The sequence below is a fragment of the Phaethon aethereus genome (genome assembly GCF_964289735.1).
Source record: "Phaethon aethereus genome assembly, chromosome: 4".
Taxonomy (NCBI): domain Eukaryota; kingdom Metazoa; phylum Chordata; class Aves; order Phaethontiformes; family Phaethontidae; genus Phaethon; species Phaethon aethereus.
Window position 1 is genome coordinate 37645089 of NC_138578.1, and position 26344 is coordinate 37671432.

Consider the following 26344-nt stretch of genomic DNA (forward strand, 5'->3'; position numbering starts at 1 on the left):
TGGCAGGCAGGAAAGAAGTACACACTAGTGACATCTTACTTCATTGTGTGTTAAGTTGATGATTAAACAGAATTGGGTAACGTTTGTCAACAAATGAGAGTGAAACTTTTGCGTGAGGAAATAAAATCCAGAAATTTTCATAAATTAACTGGAAAACCAGCATGAGATGTACATGATTATTTTTTGTTCTTTTACTTAATCCGTGTGCATTTTTTCAAAGTATATATATTGCTTGAGATCTCTTACAAGCATTATTCATTCTGCCATAGAAATATGTTCTCCTTTCCTTCCCCTCCTCTTTCCTCTTCCCTATGTTTCACTTCTTAAACTTAAAAGTATCGCGATATTTTGATACAAGGGGCTGCAAGTTACAAACCTACTTCAACAATTAGTGAATTTATTAAATTCTTTTTCTCACACACAGACCTCTCATTGACTTACCCCTTCCACCAGGCTTGGTCCCCAAAGAAGCAACTGGTGGAAACCTTACAGGAAAAAGCACAAAAGTGTGTGCCGTATGACAAAACAAGTATGCATGCCATTCCTGTTTTGACTGATTGGGGGTGTGGGGGGGAAACACCACCAAAAAAACCCCACAAAAAAACAGCAAACCGGGAGAGCCAAAAACATGAACTCACTGACCTTCGTGCTGCGATAGGTTCTGTAATTATTGAAAAGCGGGGATGGGCTGAGGGATAAGGAGGAGAATTTGGGGGTTGGCCTAGGTGGTGAGGTAAGGTTACATATACAGCTGCTACGGCGGATTTGGGAACACTAGCGGAGTGTATTCCCCGGCACGCAGCTCAGCGAGTTTGGACCCCGGAATCATGAGCGGGTGCCCCTTCGCGGGGAGCAACTACCTGTGAGTCCCTCGTCCCTGTGTTTTGCTTCATAATGTCAGTTCAAAAGATGTAAAGTATGGAAGTTCAGAGAGGATTTAATGACTACCAGCGAATAGACAGCGGTGGCTATTGCTAAAGGAAGAGAGATTGTACAGGGGCTTGTCTGAGCACTTGTTATTTGCCAAACTAGATGTAATGCTGTGACAAGATGTATTTCAGGTGTGCTGTTTTTCCCACGAGCCTGATTTAGTGGTTCATTTTCTCAATTGCAGATGCATCTGTTAGTAAAAAGGCAGGTGTATTCGTAGTTCTTTAATTAAGTAGTTTATATATTTACTTAATATTTTTTCCTTAGATTTAATTTCAACAAGCTATCTTTGGAAGATGAAAAAGACGACAAATCCCAAGAAGGGATAAATAAAGCCAGCAAAGGTGGACTTGTCTATGGAGACTACCTACAAGTAAGTTTAAGGATTTTATTTTTACTGCCCTGGATGCTTTTTATACTTGAGCCAGGACCTGTGATTGATGCTTCTCCCCATCCCATGCTGACAGCAGTCAGCCAGTCACTAAGGCAGGTCTCCAAGTGCCCTTTGCCTACCTGAGCTCTTCAAGGGTACTCATGGGCACAGGTGCTGGTCTCAGCTGGGATGGTGCAGGTGGACTGTGGGACGGCTTCTCAAACTGCAGGGAAGATGGGTATTTCAGGGGTTTTGTTAGGGAATTATTGATATTGGTAAACCTAAACTGTAAAGAGGTGCATGACAAAAGGCTTTTTTTGCTCTGACAATCACCATTTGGCAATTTCTCCACATCAGCAGCTGTGTGCAACTTCCCTGAATTATTGCATGAAAGCCCAGAATATTTGGCTGGAAAAATATATTGCAGAAACTGGAGGGCACAAGAAAAACAGACAAAAAACCCTGGAACAACTAGAAGTAATTAAGCAATAAGCAAAAATAAATTGCCCTAAGCAATAAAAGAACCCAGACTTTTTTCTTTTTTTTTTTTTTTAATGACAGCAGGAACTGAAGTGAGTGGAATTACTCTGTGCTTGTCAACAGAAGACTAATTTGTTGACATATTAGATGGAACATTGCAAAGACTTTTTTACAGCAACTATGATGAGATTGTGAATTTGACTTGGTAAAAAAGTTAGTAATGCCAGAACTGAAATAACTAGTACACTCTCAAATCAGAGCTCTTGTGCAGATATGTTATTGCAGGATTAGACAGAATTTTACTATAGGATCCCTGTTTTCATTAAACAATGACAGTATTGATGCAAGATCTGGAAAATGTGGTGGATATTTTGTTTTTTCTTATAATTAAAAACACTCTTTAAATGATTTTCCAAATTTTACTAGTTGAGGTACCGAAATGTTCTATTTTAGGCAAGATTTTTTAAAAAATTCAAATAAGTGACACCTGAGACCATTTAGTGTAACTTCTCATACACCCTGGAATATAAGGCTTTTTTCTTTTTTAATATAAATCCTTAAACATTAGCTCTACATAGTAGGGCTACCATTGCTAATAGCAGAATTGAGGGCTTTACACAACAGTCCTATCTTTATTTTTAAGCTGAACAAAATATTGAATGCTCAAGAACTTCAGAGCGAGAAGAAAGGAAACAAAATCCACGATGAGCATCTTTTCATTGTGACGCATCAAGGTAAGTGGTTGGAAGGAGTTCAGTGGTGGTCGATCGGCATTTTTGCCACAGGGAGTTATTTAATGCTGAAACATGCAATATTCAATGGGTTTTCATTTTGGACACAATCACTACAATTGCTCTGTCTTTTATCTGCATTTATATTTTTAGATATCCCTATATCATTTGTAAGGCTGTAATCAACTCCATGCTTAAGGAACCATAACCATCTGTCTAAAAGCCTGCATGCTGGTGAGGCACTCCCCAGCTGCAAATATCCACGTATTTTGCAGGCACTGGCCTGATGATATTTTCCTGTTCTTGACAGGAAACATGCAGATGACATAAAGATTGTAAGCAGCTCTGGAGTTAGCTGTTATTGCAGTATCAGACCTAGACTGTTCTTTCCCCCTTTTGTAATAAACATTCTGTACATCAAGTATCTGATGTGTAAAACATGCTTTAAAAAAATCTGTTAACATTCTCGATGCTAGATTATTTCATGTAACAGTTTAGGTAAAGGACAGCATACTGGAACAGGTAATATGTTTGGGTGTCAGCATTTTTTTGATACACCAGCAGTGTAAACAAAGGCTACTCATTTCAAATCAAAATGTAAGAATTTTACTTTGTCAATGTTATGAAGAAAAAACAAAGTAATGTTGAAGTTAATGCTAACAATGCCTTTCTTGTTGTAGCTTACGAACTTTGGTTTAAGCAGATTCTGTGGGAAATGGACTCTGTGCGGGCGATCTTCCAAAATGGCCATGTAAGTTAAGAGCATATATTAATTATGGGAGAATCCAGTCCTCTCTTTCTCTTGCCTCCAGCCTTCCAGCTTGATATATTTGGGTTTACTAAAACAACATGTGCTCTCTTTTAAAAACAGCATCAAAAAAACCCAAAGAAATTTGGCTGAGTGGCTCTTTTTATCATGATAGTACAGACATTTGATCTGCAAAATCTTATTTCCTCATGAAGTCTGCCTTTTGTGTAGATCACTCTCCAAGACCGGTTCCATTGGCCAAAATGCTCTCATACTCTCCTACTAGTACTGGATAACCGCAGAAACTTAATTTAAGAATATTCTACTGCAGATAAAGAATGCTCGGAGGCAAAACTGAAAACCAGAGGGTTAACAGGTTGAAAACTCACTTCTGCCTTTGTTAGATTTTTTTTTTTGAAGTATACATACTATATCTTTCCATCCAGTATCTGCTATACAAAAGGAAAACTCTTTTCAGTAGTTGTGTATTATTAAATGAAACAAAAAAGTAATAATCAAAATCACAGTGTACAATTGTATGAGAATTTCTGAAAATTACAAATATAACATGAATATTTTGAACATCTCTAAACACCTGTCCAAAGCTAAACACACCTCATAACAAGGGATAACAAAGGAAAACTCCTGACCTGATACTACTTCCACAAAAAGAGGCTGACTGTGTGTAATTTGAGAAATACCTTGAATAACATCATCAGTATGCGTATATGAAGAAAATTTGAAACTAGACCAGACTGAAAGAAGGAACCGTTTTATCATAATGTCCAATGAAAATGTTCTTTATTGTCCTCCACATTCATAATTTTGTTGGCTTTTTAGTTGAACATTATATCAAATTATACCTGATCAAAATCAGTTCTAAGTAGAATAATTTTTCATTATTTATTTTTGTGAAAAATGAAACTTTGCTTATAATGACAATTTGAAATGTCACTGTTAATCATCTCACTGTTTACTTAACCTTAAGGAAATGGTTTTACCTTTCATTTTTGTAGTTTGATGTTTCCCAGTTGTGTGCCCTGGTCTTAAAGAGAAGTTTGATTCCATTGAAGCTAACAGGAATTTTAGCAGACTCCTCTGCAGGCAACGTGTTCACCTTAGCCAGAAGAGATATTCTGTGTTTTCCGTTCAATACTTTCTATTTCTCACCACATGCAGTGTGAGAGCTAATGCACGTCTCTGATGAACATCTTTTTAGATGTGCTCTCCTGATGTACCTGTCGGATTATTCTGTTTCTCAACTTTTAAGTACTTTCCACACCGGCCTTATGACTTGTTCCTTCACAATAGTAGAAATTATTCTAGAAGTGATTAGAATAGAAATTATAATATAATTATCATATTATATCCTATATAATTAAAGATAACATTGTAATAATTGGAAGTGATCATGATATAAATTATTTTGGTCTAGAATTTAATTTCTTGTGGTGACTTTGATTTCAGTCAAAAATGTAGAAAAGAAAAAAATTCCTTTATATTTGGCCTAGTTGTAATGTATCATCAGACAGAGAAAAACAGATTTCAATCTTTGAAAATTATAGTTTCAGTTCTTGGTTAAAAACAGGGCGCTGTATTCAATATGAGATTCTGCTGCTATGGATTTCACGTGGAAAGGACTTGGGAACTACAGTGATGCACAACAGTGAAAAGACCTGAAATAAGTAGGTAGAGTATAAAAAGAACACCATTCTGTCTGCTTATGATCTTTAATTTTTTTCTACAGGTAAGAGATGAGAGGAACATGCTGAAGGTTATTACTCGAATGAACAGGATTTCAATGATTCTGAAATTACTTGTGGAACAGTTCTCGGTTTTGGAAACTATGACTGCATTGGACTTCTTTGATTTCAGGTAAATCATTATTATTCCTCCACAGTAATCCACAAGCTGGTCATTCCCATCCTTAGAATTTATTGTGAATTTTGCGTGTGCCCCAGCAGCTTGCAGTTAGATGTGCCGTTCAGCAATGTGAGAGCACAGCGACCCTGACAGCAGAGTGCAAGGGTCAGTTAGGAAGTTGAGCTTGAGTGACAGCCCAGCACGCTCTGCAGAGGAGGACGGGTTAATTGTTGACGTTTGTGTGGTGCTGCTGAACGGCGTCAGCCGAAAAAGTTAAAACCACAGAATCGGCTCACAGCTGCGTTAACAATTTACTTGAAACCTACTCTGCGCAGTTGCAGCCGCAGTCTACGGCAAATCATCGAAGCGCTCGGGCGAGAGAAATGAACCCTCCGTAGGTTATCGAATAGGTATTTCAGACGTCTTGGTTTGCGCAGCGTTTCCTTGCTTCGTGTTTTCCGTGGAGCTGCAGTGCCGGAGGCTTCGAGCGGCTGAAGGAAGCACTGCTGCCTCTTCTTTCTCCCCGGTACCTTCTGCTCCCCAGTAGCTGCCCGAGGTACGGCCGGGCCGGTGGCTGGTAGCATTCCTGCCTTCTGCCCAGGCTTTCTTTGGGATCCCTTGGCTTGCCTCGCTTCTCCCATGGCATTTCTGTCTCTCCCCTCGCTCCAGCTACGTCCTTCCACTACGCGACCAGGCGCGACAGCTTCACCCGCTCTCTGCCTTCCTCTTGCTGGGCTGCTTGTGTCCCCGACCTGACTCACGGCCTCCGGGCTGTCCGGCACGCCATCCACTTCTGCTTGTTTTTTAGCACCTTTCCTTTCTGTCTTTTAATGTTCCCTAACTAAAAAGCACATGAAACTTCAACCTTGCTTCTCTTTCAAGTTTGAAACATCTGTATCATCCAGCATGTGCTACAGCAGGGGAAATCCATGGGCTAATCATCTGCTTTGATGCATTCTTGCTTCTGCTTTTCAACAACATACTGTCATTTGGTAAGTAAACAGAAGAACAAATCGATGATCTGTTTCTGCCAAATCTTATATTTGCAATTCAAAGTGCATTACAATTATCTAGCAATGTAGGATTTCGGATGACTTTTATTAATATTTTTTTTCAGCATGGTCACGCTATTTAGCTCTGAAAAAATCCCATTAATGAAGCCCTCAAACGAAGGCCACTAAGTATTTTTCTCAACATTATTCTATTGTACACATAGCAATTATTCTGTAAAACAAGCCTATTTAAAACGCATTCATTTGTACTTTAACGATGTGGGAATTTTTGTAATAGCTATTTGGGGTGAAGCTGCTTATTCTGTCTGGAAAATAAATGATATTCGCTAATGTTTCCCCCTGTACATCACACAGACAAAGCTGCCATTTTAAAACACAGTATGAACACAAGTGTGTGTATATATCTATGTATGCACAAACAATATACAGCTAGAAAATCAGAATATGTTATACGCACATTGTATTTGCAGTAAAATAGCTTTTTTTTTTTCTTTTCTTAATTGCAGTAATATAAAAAAATGCTCAGCTGATATTCTTCAAATGTGAAATATGTATTTTTTTATTTTGTTGAGAACCAGAGAACACCATCATGGTCAAATAACATCCTGTATTTTTGTATCTTTTCTTCTGTTCCCAAAGATACTACCTAAGCCCAGCCTCGGGTTTTCAGAGCCTGCAGTTTCGCTTGCTAGAGAACAAAATCGGTGTTCCCCAAAGTCTGAGAGTCCCCTATAACAGAAGGCATTATCGTGATAACTTCAAGGGACAGGATTATGAGCTACTGCTTAAATCAGAGCAAGAACCAACACTACTGCAACTTGTGGAGGTAACAATGTCTGTCTTAGACCTTGCTTTGTTTTCCCCATCTCCCAAGAATGTCCTTCATTGGTGTCAGTGACAAATTCTTCTTCCTTGAGATAAGCAAGCATGCTGGCAATTTCCCAGTCAGTCATGCCTTGGATTCTTACCAAATTTTGTCTGAAAGGGAGTTAGTCATTAGTAAACCAACTGATTTTTCACAGCATTTCGTCTTGTCTGAAAAGTCTGACTGTGAAACTAGTAAGTTGCATTTTGGAAGTATGAGCTAAGAATATAAATGTGCTGTTTCATTTGCATTGTTTTTCATGACCATAAACCACTTTTAGAGGAAAGCTTTAAAAATACTTCCACTGTTACTGATGGCTACTAGAGAGGTTAAAACAAGAAAAGGAAAAATGACAACCCAAAATGTCATTTTGAAAGGAGAAAAGTAGGTTAACAAATGTTTCATTATTTACCTTGATTTGATGACTTAGTCTCTAAGTTATGAATGACCCACAGTATTTTCTCTAACTCCTTTGTTATTTTCACACACATAATTAACATAATTTTCTAAAGAATAACGCAGTATAAATCTCAATAAAAGCATCGACTCTTATCAGCCCTCTTCATTTGTCTAATGACACCTGATACAGAATATAAAAGAAATTTCTTTAGCTTTTTTTCCTTTGTTAAGACTTCATGCTCTTGTATCTTTCGGATGAGAAGGAGCTAAATTAAGTGACCTCTAAAGGGAGTTTGACCATAGATATTCCTAATTTTTTCCCCCTCCTAATTTCCTTCCCATTATTACAAGGAAAACAAAGAGAAAGCTTTGATCACTGCCAAGTAAATTTGTGTCTTGTATCATCACATATTGTGGTGTAAGTTAATGACAGACTGCTTGATCAGTATTCAGCCTGTCTGACTTGATAAAAACTGGTTGTATAGATGGTTCAGTATTTTCCTTCTGAGATTTGTCTTTACAATTATCCTATATATGTGGAATAAGATTGTTTTCTTGTACCTACAAGGGAGTTGGTTTTAAAGATACTCTTAGAATGAGACAGCTTTTGTGTTCCAACAGTGGTCATTGACCTTGGAACCTGTGGGTGTGTTTGCATGGCACCATTATGCAGGTATAAATCTACGTGGACGTGCTTACTCCAGCAACAAGTACCTCTGCGGGATATTTAACCAGAATAACTGTAGCAGTATAATTTATGTTGCTATAACTTGTAATTCTAGGGTAATGCCCTTGCATTGTTAATGTTTGAACACATTATTGTTATTATTAAAGGCATGGCTGGAAAGAACTCCAGGACTCGACGCAGAAGGATTTGATTTCTGGGGACAATTTGAAGTGAATGTTTTAAAAGGTCTAGAAGAGGAATTTGCCTTGGTGCAGGTATATAACGTACTCTTGATCTAGCTATTAAGCAAAGACAGCTGGCAAAATGACATCCTGATGTAAATGTGACTTTTGGCCCACTCACCATTTCTCACTCGCTTCACTTAATCTTCAGCAGCCTTTCTGCAAGAAGCAGAAAAAACCTCAGATTTCTTGGGAAAGGTTGCATAAGTTTATAACTTGACGTCTAAGATGGTTTAAAGCATGTGATAGATGGATGATTTTGATTGCAAAGGAAAGGGATAATATCAATGGAAAGGTTGAAATTGATTTTACTGAAACTGTAACTTCACCTTCAGTTAGTACTTGCATCTGCAGTTCAGGGTAAAACTCCGCAAAGTTTGGGCCCGTGAGCTGTGGGTATGGAATGTCACTAAAAAACAGCCCCTTTCTCTTTAACAGCATGTGGCAATTTGCTGCTATGCGATCATTTGAATTACACTGGCAAATAAGCACGATAAAATCCCTAAATATTATAAGACCTGTAGCTTTAAGTATATCTTTAATGGAAAAAAACACCGTAACATAAGAATTAATCCATTTCCTGAGAACATCTTCTATAACTTATCTAAACTTTTTTATTTACAATTTTCTTACCCATAGATGTGCAAGGATGTAGTCTTTTTGCCTTGGGGGGGTGGGGAAAAATCAAACTTCAAGCAAATGAAGATTAAGTGTTTTTAAGGCCTCTAGACCTAAAGAAAAGTGATAAGCTGCCAGATTGTTTGAACACTCATTCATCTGAATTGTGTTGACAGCTATTTAATTGTCCATTTTATGGTAATTGTGTTTTGTAAAGGACAGTGACTCAGTGACTCATCTATAATGTTTGAAAATACAGTTCTTATGTTGAAGATGTAAACTTACAGAGTATTTATGATGAAAATAGAAGTTACATCATGGGTCATTCAAGCGCTTAATTTTCCCTATCGAATTCTAAAATCTGTTTTTGCTTTAAATATCAAAGGCCAAACCAGAATCAGAAGAAAAAGACGACTCGTTATCTGAATTCCAAAAACAGAAAGATGTATTACTTTCATTATTTGATGAAAAACGCCATGAACACCTGCTTAGTAAAGGTAGATTGTACTAATATATGTCAATATTATGTTTTATACGTGATACATGTAATAACATCATAGTATTAAATTTGCAGGGGAATCAGTAACAAACTAAGGACACTTGTACTTTGCAGGAGAAAGACGACTGTCTTATAAAGCACTGAAGGGTGCCTTAATGATCTACTTCTACAGGTAATGTTAGAACATACATCTTTAGCGCCTACTGGCAGGAAGAGAGGTGAAGGTTAGGGACAGCAGCACAAGTTTATTTAGGTTGGAACAGACCTTGGAAAGTAATCTAGTCCAACCCTCCACAAAAGCCCAGATTAGTTAGGTCCAACTTGAAGGTCAGATTGGGCTGCTCAAGGCTATATCTAGTTGAGTTTTGAGTATCTTCAAGGATGGAGATTACACAGCCTCTCCGGGCGGCTGGTTCATGTCTGACCAGATGCTGCTTCTCCGACTGAAACTAGCAAATGCCTTGTTCAAACTGTTCCGTACAAAGTGTCCTAGAAAGATTTGGAGTATTTTTCCGAGTATGAGGGAAAAGGGACAGATCGAGACTTACGTGGCAGAAGCATTTGTTAGACTATCCGCTGACATTTCTATACCAATTTAGAAAAAATATACATTGTCACTGGTACGCATTAATGAAGCAATACTTTGAAAATTACAGCATTATCACAGGAGGTCTCACTGTCTTCTCTTTCTTTTTCCAAGGGAGGAGCCTCGTTTTCAGGTTCCCTTTCAGCTTCTTACCTCCCTCATGGATATTGATGTGCTCATGACCAAATGGAGATGTGAGTTTCACTTTCTGACTGTGACAATCCTTCTTTTAATGCAAGTACACTCTTCTGGTTCTCCCTCTTTCAGGCAAGTTATACCCAGAGTTGTAAGAACTGAGCTTCTGAGTTCATCCTTTAGGAATAACTTTTTTTTTTGTTTATAATTCAGCCAAGAGGAAAGATGAACAGCTTCTGTGATCATTAGATACATAGGTATAGCTATCACTTCTATGACATGCTTTGAGTTAGGTGAACAATTTTAAGGGACAGACATTTTTCAGTGTCTGCCAAAATGTTGTCATGACAACTCTTCATATGCAAACATTCCTTCTGCTCCTTCCCTATCTAGACATCTATAAATGAATGTATTAATTCCATATTAACAGAGCATATTAATGTATAATAATTAGTGTATTCATTCTGTGTTAACAATGATCTTATTTCAGTTGACCGAAGAAGGGCATGATTAACTTCTGCATTGATGAAGACCTAGTAGTTCTGTATCTCTGTAAAGATCTCTTTATGATCTTTAACACTTCACCGATGCACCTTGATGTGACCCTTTGGTTGTACCTTAACACTGAACACATGCCACGTCCTTCTTCTGTATTACTTAGATAACCACGTCTGCATGGTGCACAGAATGATTGGCAGCAAGGCTGGCACTGGGGGCTCATCAGGCTACCAGTATTTGCGCTCCACAGTGAGGTGAGGATGACACGTTTCCCCTCTCTACCTGCAACAATGCAGTTCGTAGACGCCATACTGCCAGGAGACAGACTTCAGACAGCTCGCTGGAGGCCGGAGGGCTGCTCCTTCTCTGTTGGGACCCTACCATTTCCTCCTGGCTGTTGAACATTTACTTACTAGGTCGATACATGTAAATTACGAGCCTTTTGGGGAAAAAATAACTCCTTTTGAACACTTGTGCGAAGTGCCATTTATAATTCTCAGTCAAGGGACTCTCATAGCAATAATATTAACCCTGCATTGTTTAGTTTGTGTGCAAGTTTGCCCAAGTTAGTGATGCAGGCTGGAAGCAAGTCCCATTCTACTGTGCAAGTGATGACAGTTTCTTTATTCCTTAGCACGACCTCTAATCGTATAACCTAAGGTACTTCCATTTAGGTTTGAATGTATTCTTAAGGGTGAGAGTAATTAATACTCTCAAGCTGTGCAAGCAACAATCAGAAACATGTTTTCTTCTGTTTGGCGACACAGAAAAGGAATTTAAAAGGGATGGTTGGGTCCTTGAGCGCACAACTCTTGGAATGAACAGAAATTTTTACAGCAAAGTTGAGGGTTCAGCTAGTTAGACAACTCAAGCTTTTTAGCTGCAACTACATCCTGACAGTCCTGAACCACATTATGTCAAAAAGCACAAGGATATTTAAAACATCCTCTTCTAAGAGGACTTCCCTTGAGCTTTGTTTTCAAAGAGAAACTGTACATAGCTGGTAGTTGCCACGTATTGGCTGTGGACAATGATTCCCATCACAAACGTCGTAACAGAGGGTAGAATAGAAAGCAGACGCTTACACCGAGTTAAAAGATTAAAGGTTCACTGTCTTTTTTCAGCAAGCCTTCTCACTCTTCCTTAATTTCAGGTTAACATTCTTCCTAGATAAATTCTGCATTTTATCTACCACAAGAGTGGAGGTCTGGAGATCACAGCCTGCACACTGCATTTTCCAAAGAAAGATGTGACTGTAGCCACCATATTTCCTTTTTAAGTCTAATCTGCTACCCCCTAGAAACAGTTAGGATTGGATTCTTACTCTGGAATATTCAGGAGGGAGGGTTAGTGCAGAAACCTTATTAAATAAACGAGAGCTGGAATGATTCCTGAGGATTTTGAAATTATGGTCTTTTATGTCAATATAGCAGTATTAATTGTTCCTGATTTGTCTTTTGCAGTGACAGATACAAGGTGTTTGTGGATTTGTTCAACCTTTCGACATTTCTAGTGCCAAGACACTGGATACCAAAGATGAACCCAACCATTCATAAATTCCTTTATACGGCCGAATACTGCGACAGCTCCTATTTTAGCAGCGACGACTCTGACTAGCCTGCCTTTGTAGACTGGTGGCTCCAAAGAACTTCAGGACTTTCACATCGAGTGGTGCTGTCCCTCAAGTGTAACAGCTATTCTCACGCAGTGTGGGTGTGTAAATATGTATTTATGTATGACAGCTATGTGAATAGTATGATCGGTTTAACAAAGACACTTAATTGATTGTAGAAAAAATAATATGCATTGTGTTAAACTAAAATGATACTTCAGTTCAACTCAGTGACCAATTTAACTCTTAGTTGGCTTCTTAACACCTACACCTAGAGAGAGGGAGCAAATTACACAGAATTATGATGCTCATGTCTTATTTGTACATATTTTTGTATGTTTGTTCAGCTAATGGCTGTTAGTACTTTACTTCTTCTAGCTGAGGACGTAATTAATCTTACCACCTTCAGAAGAACATTATTTTCTGAGCTCTGATGGGATTTCAAAAGGAATTTTCGGTTAAGGGTTTCAAAAGCTAGATTTATTTTTTTTTTTTTAAGTCCTGAATCTATAGACACCCAAGCCTCTTGAACTTTTACATACATCAGGAATAATGTTACCATCTATGCGTTGTTGCATGTGAATATAAATCCCTTTGGTAGAAATACTTACTTCTAAGTATTTCTATACTAGCATATATAAATAAGTATTTACTTTGCACTTCAAATAAAGCAGTATCAAAGCTCTTATTTTGTTAAGACTTCTTCTAAAGCAAGCATGAAGTTCAAAGAACATTATGACAGGCATTTAAAGTGTTTTTTATTCAAAATATCATTGAAATAATAATTGATACATAATAAAAGCAAGGCAAATTTGGCCATAGAATATTGATTATGCTGCGTTGTATTCTCATTAGATGGGTGCTCGTCTTCTTAAATGCTTCTCTTGGAAATACACATACACTGTAGGCCTTAATTTCTGCTGAGCTGCTCTGTATCTATCTTAGTGCTTTAGGTACTTATGCCTGGTAGTATCACCTCAAAAACACCGATGGAACATATGTGTTTGATACTACTGTAACAACATTACTCTTATTGATGCTAATTAGGAACTTTGGCTATTGTTTTCCAGTTACGAAAGTGTGCTATTTGTTGTTTGTAAACTGCTAAGGGAAGGCTGTACTACAGAAGACTGTAAGACTACAGAAGACTTCCCCTTCTGTTAATCTGAAGTTTTCAGCCAGTAAATTCAGTAAGTAGCAGAACCTGAAATAATAAAACACTTGGTCTTCCTTTCGTTTAAAATATTAACACTTAGAAGGACTAAAATGGCAATATTTACAACAGACAGTTATGATTGCATTTGCTATAAAAAGATGGTAATACACTGATCTATTAACACGGTACAGTAACTGAGTGCAAAAATTACAGAACTGCTTCAATACTTCTCATAGTAGTGATGAATAAAAGATTAGAGGTAAAGCATTCCAGACAAAAGATTTGGAGCACTTTAGAATTACATGTTTGGCTGTGAATTTGAGTTATGTTTGCCTGCAAGTGCAGTTTTACAGGTCAGCAATGCTGGAATCACCTCTTAATTCCCAGCAATTCAATTAATGTAGGGGAATTTAACATCCATTCTATTTGGAGTATTCTGTAATTGCTGACATTCTAAAGGTGGTAAATACATATTAATGATTCCCACGCTCACAGTTTTTTCTAGAATACGTAATTTTTGTAATTTCTGCTCTGGAACTGGCTTCACTGTTAGTTGTGAAGTAGAGAAGAGAAAAGGCATGGAACTGACACAGCTTTCAAGGCACGGCAAGACTGATTTGCAAATGTATATACCCTCCCAGGACACAGGATGTTAAACTGCTAGAACTGCCTCCATTTGTCTCAACACAGTTATTTCCTACTTTTCTATCCATCTAACACATTAACCCAGGAGACTGTGATATTGCAGACACTTTCCGAAACACACCCCCTGCTCTGAAGTGCTCTGATCCAATAAAGGGCTGAAGACTGAAACTGAAGGACTGCAGAGGCAGGGGGTGCTCAGAAAACAACTTTGTCTCTCCCTTTCCCTCTTCTATGATTCTAGCTATAGAGAAAAATAGGATTTCACAAAAAGGAGGAAGACAAAATGTGTGTGTTGGAGGTGCTAGAAAAACCAAGACAGGTGTCAAAGCAAAACAGAGAGAATATTTTCTTCCAAACTGCCCTTCTCCCCACCCAACAAAAACAGACCTGATCATAGTTCTCCTTACATTGAAAACATTTTGATTATATTCTGCTATACTACTGATTACTTGATCCAAATTTCTTATCATTTTTCATCACTTCTTTCCTTGCAAGATTTTTTTATGGAGTAGAATTAACACCTGGATAGAGTTCACAATCGCAGTTTCAGTCCATCTTTGTAATTTTTGCATTGATTCTGTGTCATCTTATTCCATAAGAGATTTGATACGCAACACACATTCCAAATAAAACCACTTCTTTTTTTAAACTCCAGCCAACCCATTCCTGTACTGCCTAAAAGCAGGAATTGCCCTTACAGTAATTCCTTATTTTAGAAAATGATGCTTTGAAGTAAATCTTCACATAAACTGTGTGCCAAACTATTATCCAAACAATAATCGCAGTCTTTGGCCAGGAAGTGTCAAACAAATACTGATGAAACTGTATCTGCTATACCTACAAATGAAACAAAAAAACATTTTTTAATAAATACTGGAAACGGAGACTTGCCAGAAATAAGTTCCCAGAATTCACATTCATATAATGCCCTCTCTCCTCCATGCCATGACAGTAGGTGAACTGCTGGGGTTGGGGGGGGAGCAGGGAATCAGCTGCAACCCTTTTATCTCTTCATTGCCTGACACTAGTTATAGCTGTGCCCTACACTCTTCCCTCCTCTGCTTTCATGTTTGAAACTTTAGATCCTTTTTGAGGATTCAGCATTGGTCCAATCTGGATGCCAAAAAGCAATCTAAACCTTGATATTGTTGTCCCTTTTAATCATATTCATTATCAAGGGATAGACAATACGAAGCTTTGAAAGCTCACCAAGAGACTAGAGATCACAAATCCCATTACAAGACGTGTTTTTGAACACTTGTACACACACAGAGAGCAAACTAGGCTTTTGTTCATGCTCAATTCCTTTTGCATTGTTGTACTCCTTCCAGCACTAAAAGCAAAGTCTGACTACAGCCCGTGAAGGTATCAAAGCGCGATGGCTCTTACACCCTCAAAAGTGCTGTCAGAGCACCTCTGAATCAGAAGACACCTGTGGGTGAAACAGGGCAACTACCGGCCTTTGCTGGATTGTTCTTGCGTGACACACTAGAGAAAATGCGAAAGGCCTTGCCTTTTGAGAGAATGGATTTTGAAAACAACACAGCTGTTTTTCCTGACCACTTCTACAGTGGACTTGCTTTAATTACCGCTACTTCTAGATGTCTCTTTCCAAATAGTTTGTTTACATAACAAGAATAAAAGTTTCAGCAACATGCAAAAGCTAGGATTAGATACATTGTCCTGACCTTTACTGAGTGCAGGCAAACTGATGACTATCTATCCTTATTTACAGATGATTTACATCATCTAACGCCTTTTGCAATGACTGTGAGAACTACTGTGAAACATACATGGAAGGGAAAGCCAACAGAAGACTGACAGTGTTAATCTAACAAACAGACAAAAATTCGATGGACACACAAGACTTATTATCTATTAGTCCAATCCCAGCAGTTAGGCTCAGCAATCTTTGCTGGTAAACAGGAGCTTTACCTGTCTTACCTCCATATCCAGCAACTCAGAAGAAACTGGGTATTTAACACTAAAACCTCCCTCAAACACCAAGAAAAATCTCATGCAGATGGTAAGAGGGTGGGCAATGGAACTAGCAATAAAAGCATATATGTCTATCCTACAAGAAAATCCACGAGCAAGGCACGCAATTCCCACGCACAGGCAGATCCACGTTCCGTATTCGTTTGCTGAACTGAGCCCAGAGATAACTGTATCCACCAGGCAAGGACAGCAGCTGCTTTACCTACACTGAGTATAGCGATGGCACTAACCTAGAACCATCATACATGACTGTACACTTTACAATGCCATTACCTCCACATGGTAGGGTACAATAACACTTTATTTGTTATGCTTTATACAGCTTTACCTTTGCATGGTGTTTGTCAATCATTCAACTACATGGCTTGGTTGAACTAGCAACCACTTTATTTATTTTTCCACCTGGACTCATCTAACCTCTTCTAAAACACAGCAATAGTTTTTATTTCCTTTCTGAGGATCCCATTATATCGCTTTACTTAAATGGAGAAACATATCCTAGCATGTGGCCTTTACCACTTTAATTATTTTTTGTCAAACTTACCACAGACATTGCTGCCTATCTTAACACGAACATAGCCGTCTATTCCCCATGTAGACCCCCAAGAGTTCTGTACAATCCAGTAAGGGATGCTACCTGGAAGAGACGTTTTCATAAACAAGAGACAACATGACATGTGGGAAGCATAAAAAACTTCTAACACTCTACAGAGTTAATTACCATTTTAATATCTCATAGTTTATGATGGTTTGATGACATAGTACAGTGAAACCTACTGCTATTCACATAGAGGAGAAGACTAATATTCCAGTGTTGAACAGACTGGATATAGTGTAAAGACACAGTCAGGTTCTTGACTTTACAAGGACATGAAGTCCCACAGAACTGAAGGAGCACAGACAAGAAGAGCATTTGTCCTGGGATCAGACTGCGCTTCCAGAACGGATGTGACACCAAACCAAACATCCCTCAACAGAACACCCAGTTCTGGATTTTAATCACCTGCCCCACAGGAGGCAAGCTGCAAGTAAGAAAAGAACCAGAAAACCTACTGGCTTGAAGTTCAGTTGATGGAAACGCACCTGTTCTGTCAAAACCAGTGATTAGAACAGCATGATTTGCTCTTCCACTGGAGCAGTGATATTGTATGATCCCACCAAGATAATCCTGCCAGCTAACCGCATCTACTGTTACTGCCAAAGGGCCCCAGTTTACAAGCATCCTCATCATTTCTTCTTCCTGACCGCTGTGAAAGAAGTGAGTGATAATGCCGAGTGACTTTAGTTAGCACACTAAAGCAATCTGAGAGGTGGTAATCTACTCATTAAGTGTAATTTAAAAATCAATTAATTCAGCTGCTTCCTATGAGTTCTACACACCACATAACATACATCAATAAATATGTATTTCATGTACTACAACACAGTAATACAGATATAGGGCACACAGACTATGGGAAAGAGGGAGATCCAAAGATATGATGCTATGAAAAAGAAGCAGGTTTCTGGGTCAAGTCAGTGGGCAATGATGAGTACTATGCACCTTTTATACATCACTGTTAATTAAAAACCACCTTTGGACAAACCATTAGTCTATATTATTATTTCCCATTAGCTTTTCAAACATGCAGAAGTACTTCTTATATCATACATCATAATACACTAAAATATGTATCTCAAACATGTCAAAACACAGGACATTACCACTATCAGACAGTGCCATTAGCATCCTCATACAGTTTTACTTATGTAATGTACTGGAACAGGAAATCGTTATCACTGCGTGGTATGTGCAATAACTAGATTTGGCAAATACAGGCTGGCAAACCTATAATTGACTTTAGTTACTTGTATCTGGCAGTAATTAAATTCCTCGTCAAAATTACATTTCTTGTCTTGAGGTCAGTATGCAGCTGCATTGTACCGATAAAAGTCAGAAACAAACTTTTTTGGTACAGAAACCTAAAAAACTCCCAGTTGTCTTTACAAAATTCAGTTGACAACACTGTTTGCTAAGTCATGGACTGAAGGAGGATGTGGGTGGGTATGTAAATGGATGAATACTGAAGTAACTGCATACTTCCTAAATTTTCCAAGAAATTCCAATTATTATTGGTAGGATTTACTGTTTCTGATACTTAAGCAATGTAATGTTCACTTAGCATATATTTAAAATGGTAACTGACTCAGTGTTCCAATTTAAACAGAGCCAACTGAAAAGACCTGATTTCAAGACACTGACTTAAGCTTTCTAATTTGAACATGCTTAGTGATGGTAGGGTTGAGTGGATTCATTCTGGAAAGCCATAACTCTTAAAAAAATTTTACGTGTTAATTCTTATCCAGTACACAGCTACAGAACTGATGCAATCAACCTCACGACCTTTGGCTGGTCAATGCACTATTGGCTCTAGCTTACTCCACAGTTAGTGAACACAGAAGGAAAAGTACAGCAAATAAAAAGAATCAATAGTAGCTACCTGAAGTCATATGCAGCAAATCCTGTTATTGAAACTCCAAAATCTGAGCGACCAAAATAATGGCACAGTCCTGTCTGAGCTTTAAAAGTGTATTCTGAATCTCTCACAAGTTTTACTTTTGTCTGTAAGAAAATAAATAAGAATTTAATGCATTTGACTATGCACATCAAAACAGACATTGAAACTGACCACAGAACTCACTCAAAATTCAGTGTGTTCTTGGTGAGATTAGAAATAAGAATAGCATGTGGGGAAGTAAGATATTTACTATCTCTAGTTTCCCTGTTGGCAGAGAAAGCTTCAGAAGGAATTCAGAAGTGTTTAAATAATGAAAACATTTAAAAGGTATCTCTGGTTTAAACTATCTTCATAAGCAATCTCATCAATTTCAAGATAGGAACTATGCATTACATTTAAAGAATGACCATTCATTCCCTTCAAATGACATCCACACACAAAATCCTCTCCTTGGGACAGCTCAAAACCACAGATATCCCAAGAACAGTTCTACAAAATACTGAAATTAAGTCCCATTCTGCTATTAGCATCAAATCAGCATGCCAGTATATCACATATTATAATGGCTGCCACAGTTCAAAGTCCAGCTACAAAGGTATTGCATCAACCTTTTGCACTTTTCTTCTGCAGTACATGTTTATGACATGTTTATGTCTCCTCCTGTGTGATTCGTTTGCACTCCCTCTGCTGCCAAGCAAGAGGGAATTTGCTTCAGAGGAATCCAGATGAATATCCTCTGTCTTTCTTGAAATGCAAACTTAAACAAGTTATCTAGACTGTTATTAGCCAGGATTATATGAATCTTCAGGGGTAGAATTAGAGAGCTCCTTAAAAAGGACAATCAACTCTTTTTTTTTAAACTTCAAAAAACTAAGAGATTCTTTTTATATTCCTGTAACTCTAACTTGTCCTACAGAATACTTTTTATTTCAAAGATATATATGCTTATATATAATAATAATATATGCTTACATATATTATTAACACACATTTTGCATTTTTCATGAACAAAATGTGTTAGCTACAACTGAAGTAAAATTTCTTTTTAAAACTGTCTACATTTTCCCTGTTTTGGTTTGCAAGTGAAACAAAAGTAAGTGCAGTCAATTTTATTCTGAAGTTCTCCACACTCCTGCATGATTTTACAGTGTTTGCAACAGAAACCACAGAAATTTGGAAGCAGGAAATCTCAGCACTCCTCCTCTTCCCCAGATGTTGATGCCTAAACTGGATGCTCAACTCTACAAAATGACATGTGGATAAATGGCTCCTTCTCCACTGGTAGTGTATGTCTGCAGTTCCAATTGATTTCAGGGGAAATAGTGTAGCTTTCAAGAAACATTATTTTCAACCCTTGTGGGGTGATCTGTTATATACACAAGAACTTATATAGACTATACAATTCCAATCAAGTTTCAATTTTGCTTGAACAAACTCCCTCTTGATTGCAGATTAAATAAATATGCATACATAAATACACATGCATACATATACACACACATATATGTATATGAATATACACATACATATATTAAAAAAAATAGATTAAAAAAAAAAATCAGATGAGCTGTACACTCCACCTTCCCCATCACTTTTTCCCGGTAAAAAAGAATGTTCGTATGAAAGCTATTTATGAAAAATTTCAAACCTGGTTCAGCCAGCTCAAAGCACTAACAGTGGATCCCCCGCTGCATCCGTAATTATTGTATGAACAGTCAATAACCTGCTGTACGCTGAGTTCTTCCAGGTTATTTCCTTTAATTGCATAGGCGGACTCTATACCACCCACAATGCTGAAAGCCCAGCAGCCTCCACACTGGTACAAAGAGAAGGGAAACACGGGAGAAAGAAAAAGTAGCCTGATATGAAAAGATACAAAGTCAAAATGGTCTTCTAATGCTCTTAATTTACTACATCATCCTTGAACTTAATTTTTAAGGCAATAATAAAGAAATGAAATCAGCCATTTAAAACACTGAGCTGTTTTTCTCCTCTGTATTGCTCTCTGAAAGCTAGAAATGCATTATCACAGAATCACTAAGGTTGGAAAGGACCTTCAAGATCATCAAGTCCAACCATTAACCCAGCGCCACCATGTCTCCTAAACCATGTCCTGAAGCGCCACATCCACACGTTTTTTTAATACTTCCAGAGATGGTGACATTATGGATGTCTTATTTTAAGGATTCCTTTCTGATTCATTTTTGCCCTTTAACATAGGTCTGAGGATGCTTTTTACTGTGAGATATCTATTTTCCTAAAGAAGGATTTGGGCTCAGGATGAAATTATTTTTTAACCACATTAGTTACTAAGTTGTTGAAAAGCATGCACTTAAGGAGACAGCCTACAACTTTCTACAGTCTGAAGGATTTTACAGAAATACACTAGATTACAGTTTAAGAAACAGTAAGCTGAAATTAAACGTAATAGAAAAATTCTTAGGACAGTAACAGAATCTATACTGTAGTTGTAGGCTCTTTAAACTGTGGAACCTAAAATAGAAAGCAGAATTTATTCCTAGGCCAGGTCCAGGTTACACTATGTGTGGCACAGAAAAGAAAGACATTGGGGATTTAACAGCTTGTTTGCTTCTGGCGAGTGACCATAACCACTTTCAGATAAACTGTGATCATGTGGAGTCTGGTTATCTTCCTATCAGTCATGAATGCACCCCCTGAGATGTTCAATGGTAAAGACATGGGCGCTGAGCAGCCAAGGGCATTCAATCATGACAGAAAACAACAGCAAAGGATCTATATCCATCCAGGCGAAATGGGGGGATGAGCCAGGTAACTGAACTTACCTCAGTCTCTTCCAAAAACTAGAAAATAGACATGGTGCAAAATATTTGCAGATTTAGTTAACTAGATCAAAAAATGTATTACACATCTTATAATTGCACAATTTCTGAATGCACAACTTTTACATCTCATGCTTTTAAGTCTAATCCCACTTTGCATAAAATGCTACGTGATTTTGTGTATGTTCAACTGGCCATACTTGTGCCAGCGCTCCAAGGAGTCTTGAGGTTGTGCTGGTCCCTTTCAAAACCTTCACTGTGTTCTATGACATACCTACTTGAACCATCTCTGAGCAGTGCTTGAGAACAGGAAAGGGAAACACCAGGACTTACTGTTTGCTGATTTCTCACTGCTGCAATGACTTTCTTGTCCCTCCAGTCAAACTTCTTTGGCAAAGGTTTTTCCTTTCCCTTTGGCACTTTTATGTATCTGGGAAGTTTGTGAGGTATGCTTCTTAAGTAAATAGCTAAACACAGAATAAAAACAGCTATAAATCTACTAACTAAAAATAACCCACATACAACTGTTTTACTAGAAGCCATAGAGATAACTTTGGTCTGTAGTTACAGTAATGAAATTACATCTCATTCTCAAATCCATAGAAAATTCATGTATTTTAAAATAATCACCATACTCCAGAATGAATGTAAATATTCCTATAATTCTAGAACAAACAGAAATATTCCATGTAGGGAATGTGGGTACGAAGCGTGAAGATTTACTAAAGCTGATCATAAAACAAGTTTTGTTTGAAAATTTTCACAACATTTTACTTACTGGAGAAATATTACTTTATTTTAGTCAGGTAAAAGGGGAAAAAATAAGAAGAGAATAATGTAAAGATTCTGCAACACATGCAAGTTGCTAGTGTTTCACTAAAAAAAGCTGCTTAATTATTTAAAATCTCAAAAGGTGTGAAATTCCCCCATGAACAGAACATATAACAGCAAACTTGAACACCAAGATAACAGCAGACTTGAACAGCAAGAAGGGAAGATTAGGTTAGGTATAAGACAAATTTTCTTGGTAAAAAGAATTAAGCATGTCATATTGCTCCTGAAATTCACAGCTATCATTGTACAGCTGTGGACCTCCAAGCATTGTTTGGACTGTAGTCAATTTTGTCTTGGGGTAGAGAATAGGAACGTAGACTACTTGAGAACCTTGTGTATTTTCCAATTTTAAAACTGTTGCAACTGAAGAAGGCTTTAAGGCCCAGTGAGTAGAAAGGAGGAAAGGAGGAAAAGTCTGTACACAATCATATTCAGGCTCTGGGCAATTCAACCTTGCAAGACTAGAGAAACACGAACAGGATTGTTGTAGCCTTCAGAAGTACTTACAGTTTGGTACCATACATTGTAAACTAGCTGACTATCAGCACTGGAAGAATCTGTAAACGTGAAAGACACAAGGTTCTGGGAAAGAATAAGAAAAATAACAGAAAAGGCATCAGAAGCAGCCAGAAAAACGTACCTTTGAACTCTTCAGGAAACAGGTGAGAAAACTGATTTATTCCATAGAAGGCAGTCATATTATCTTTTGACGATGAATTCAGTAATCTGATTCTTTTAGTGCTTTCCTGAAGGAAAAAAAAAAACCTATATTGTGGACATTATTAAGTTAGCAGTAGCGACAAAACCGTAAGTGCAGAAAAAGAAAAGGTTAGCAACAGTAAACATGAACTTAGGTAACAAGACATCTGTTCAACCTCAGATTCACCTCAGATTCATTGCAGATTCCTAGCAAACCAATATGAAAGCCATTAGACTAATTTCAACCCTGAGAAAGGCACCAAAAAAAGCATTTGTTAAGTGCATAGAGGGTAAAAAATTGATATGAGATAGACAAAACAGGCAAGCAGAGAACAAATTATGTCAAACTCATCTGATGCCCTTCTTCGACAGCAGAACAAACCTTGTGTTTCAGAGATACATAAAAATGTCTTCAGATAACAGTTAACCCTGTCTTACTTTATATCCTTAGAAAGCAAAAGAACAGTATAATGGCCTAAAGACCTTGAAAAACCTAAACTTTAAACTATCAGGAACCCTAGATCTCTGAAAAACATCTTTGTGACCTACAAAAGGCAGACAGTCTGACACCCCCCCCCCCCAACTTCTGCTGACCAATCTCAACATCACATGTAAAAAACTTAACGCCACCTTCAGAGTTTGTGAAGACTCCGTCACTTCATCACACCCCCTCAGCCGAGGACGCCCGCTGGCGCGGGCTGGGCTGTCACTCGGGTGAAGAACACATGGCAGCGTTACACGCCGTCCCACCGCCACAGGCAGCCGCCAACGCCGCTCGGGGCCGGCATCAGGCCGGGCTGGCATCCCACTCCCCGCCCGGGCCCCTCAGGCAACCCTCGCCCGGCACGATGGGGAACAGCGGGGCACCACAGCGGGCTGGGGGCCGCCGCCTTGCCCGACTTCTCCCGGTCGCCCCTTTTCCCTGAGGAACGGGTCTGACAGCAAACCCTGTGCAGCCGGAGACGCGAGGCACGGGACGGGTGAAACCCGCTTCCCGCCGCCGCCTCGGTGCGAGGCTGACACCTGGCGTCAGAAAGGGGAAGGTGAGCGAGGCAGCGGCACGCCAGCCCCAGCAGTTTGAGGGGAAGCCGAGCAGGCGGGGCCGAGGAAAACGAAACAGCGAAGGATGGCGGAGCGGGTTTCGGTACTACGCGGTGAAGAGCTCTGCCATGCCACCTTCCTCCACCTCTCACTCTTCGGTGAGCAGCGGCAGAGCAGCACCTCGCCACCCCTCCTCTGCCGGCAGAGCCCGCAGCCAGCGCGGCGGCAACAAGCCCGCTGTGTAGCGCGGATCCCCAGTGTAAGCGCGGGCAGGGACACCTACCCGAAGGGCCGCCGCCGCTTCTTTCTCCCGGCCGCCTCCGTCCCACGGAGGGCGGCCCGGACCGCCGCCGCCCTCCTCCCCAAGCCGTGTGCCTGCAGGCGCCAGGAGGGCAGCGCTGCCCTTCCGCAGCAGGCAGCAGAGAAGCACCGGCACCAGCACCCATACCCCCATCGAATGTCCGGGGCGAGCGACGGGTCGCGCCATGCCGCGCCGGGCAGCGGGTCCCGCTCCCGGCCGGCTGCCTGGCCACCGCCCCTCCCCTGGCCGCCATGTCATGGCGGGGTGGGGCCGGCGGGGCGGCCCCCAACGCGGGGGAGTTTGCGGATCGTGCTGTTTTCGTCGGGGAGAGAGGGCTAAAGCCGCCTTCCTTCCCAGCGTTTGCCTGAAAGCAGCCCCCCGGTTCCTCCTACAGCGGGTCTGCGGGGGGCCGGCAGCCCGCTGGGCTAGCCCCGCCGGGCGGGGCGGGCCGGGCCGAGGCGGGGCATGAAATGGTGGCCGCCCGGGCGCTGCGCTTCAGGGGCCAGTAGTGCTCTCGTCGGCGACCGACCCCGGGGTTGCCGCTGCCTCCGGGTGTCCTGTCGCCGGTCTTGCTGTGTTTTGGGGTGCCCGGCAGCGCCTGGAAAAAGCCTGTGTTTCAAGCGGTGTTTTCCCATGTGGGAGATGCACGGCCAGGTGCGCAAGGCTGCAAACGAGGGGAAAAGAGGTGCTGAGCGTTCAGTTAACTACTAGGTTAAAAGTTGATGCCAGGTCTTCACTGAGAGGAAAGTTGGTTGGTACCTGGAAACTGGGCTGCCAGTAGGAAAGAGAAGGCATAGTTGCTTTTTCAGGGCAGCATAAATTGAGTTTATAGGCTTCGGTAAGGGAAGGCAGTGGTGGGGAGAGGAGAGCTGCTCTGTCCTGCACAGCTGGTGTCTGCAGCCTCGGGTGTCCGGTGTGATTAGGTTATGCTAGAAGAAAATATTTGAGAGAAACCTGTGTGTGCTTATGGTTTCCTTAGAGGTTAGTCAGGTACTCGAGCAAGCAGGTTAGTGTTTGGCATTTAAAACTTCATTAGGCTGGTATAAGTTAACACATTCTTTTTTTTTTTAGTTTCTGTTGCCGGGTATTTTTACCCAGTGTTTGTAAGTAGAATATTTGTATGTTTAAACCTGCTCTGTTTCAGTTGTCTCTCTTGCTTTTCCCCCCAGCAGTTTGTTAGCACAACATGAAAGCACAGGTGCTCTGTCCCATGGTGCTGGTAGCAAACCTTGGAGTGCTGTTTTTGGGAAATACAAAGCTTTCCTCATGATGAAACTTTTAAGTTACAGGGTGTGAAATTTTGCTACCACTGCTGTAACAGCAAACTGTCGGAGCATGTGCTTTGTAAAGGATGAGGTGTGGAATTTTTGCAGCACATGGGGTTTTTTTGCAACATGCAGCATTTTATTCAATAATATGAGTTTGAAAAAGAAATTACGTGGTATGAAATGCAACAGATGCATGTATTTTTAAATTTCTAGATGCATAGGTATATACAGACTTGGCAAGTAAAAGACAAAGGATTAAACTAATGGCAGAGGTGGGTGGAGAGTGGGTCAGGCTGGCCCATGATGGTGGGCTGAGGCTTGGTGAGCTGCGTGCCTCTGTCCTGTCAGCCTTGCTTCAAATGCCTGGGCTTGCTGATTTCTGATAACTGGCTTATTTTGTAATGTTCCTCTCTGGGATGGTAATTGCTCTTTGCGAGGTGTCCAAGTAGCTTCAGCTATTAGTGCTTGAGTGATGTCCGGTATCTCCCCACTGGTGACTGAAGAAGGATTTAAGTAACTTTTATCAGCAGTGCTACAGAGTCCTCTGCATTTAAAACTTACCCCTCCCCGCCCTGCACGTAAAAAGAGCCTTTTGCTCTTTTCTGTGACTAGAATGGCAAAAAGTATTTTGATGTTGGCAGTAGTTATGCTGCATTTGCTAGTTGTTTTTTTTTTTTTTAAATGAGCAACTAGAAGCAAGCCTCTAGGATGAGGCTACAATACCAGAGTTGTTATCTGTCAGAGGAAGAGAGAACAAAAACCAGTACTTTATTCATGAGATGACAACAGTTCCCTCCTGTCCACCCCACTGATAAAGGAGCACCTGTGTTTATTTGCAGAATGC

General features: G+C 39.8%; 2 protein-coding genes across 2 annotated transcripts; one reads left to right on the forward strand and one right to left on the reverse strand.

Annotated features, from left to right (window-relative positions):
- Positions 1-827: 827 nt before the first annotated feature.
- Positions 828-12264, forward strand: TDO2 (tryptophan 2,3-dioxygenase; the record flags this gene model as incomplete). The annotated part of the gene is made up of 12 exons (XM_081999150.1): positions 828-862; positions 1198-1303; positions 2427-2517; positions 3195-3265; positions 5010-5137; positions 6778-6964; positions 8237-8344; positions 9315-9426; positions 9543-9600; positions 10129-10208; positions 10811-10901; positions 12111-12264. The coding sequence occupies 12 exons, from the start codon at positions 828-830 to the stop codon at positions 12262-12264; spliced, it is 1221 nt and encodes a 406-aa protein (XP_081855276.1).
- Positions 12265-14862: 2598 nt separating this feature from the next.
- CTSO (cathepsin O) lies at positions 14863-24485 on the reverse strand (the record flags this gene model as incomplete). The annotated part of the gene is given in 9 exon segments (XM_081998699.1): positions 14863-14897; positions 16603-16695; positions 17142-17305; positions 18539-18660; positions 20205-20372; positions 21691-21824; positions 22832-22937; positions 24215-24391; positions 24393-24485. Coding segments are annotated over 9 exon segments (1092 nt in total).
- Positions 24486-26344: the final 1859 nt, after the last annotated feature.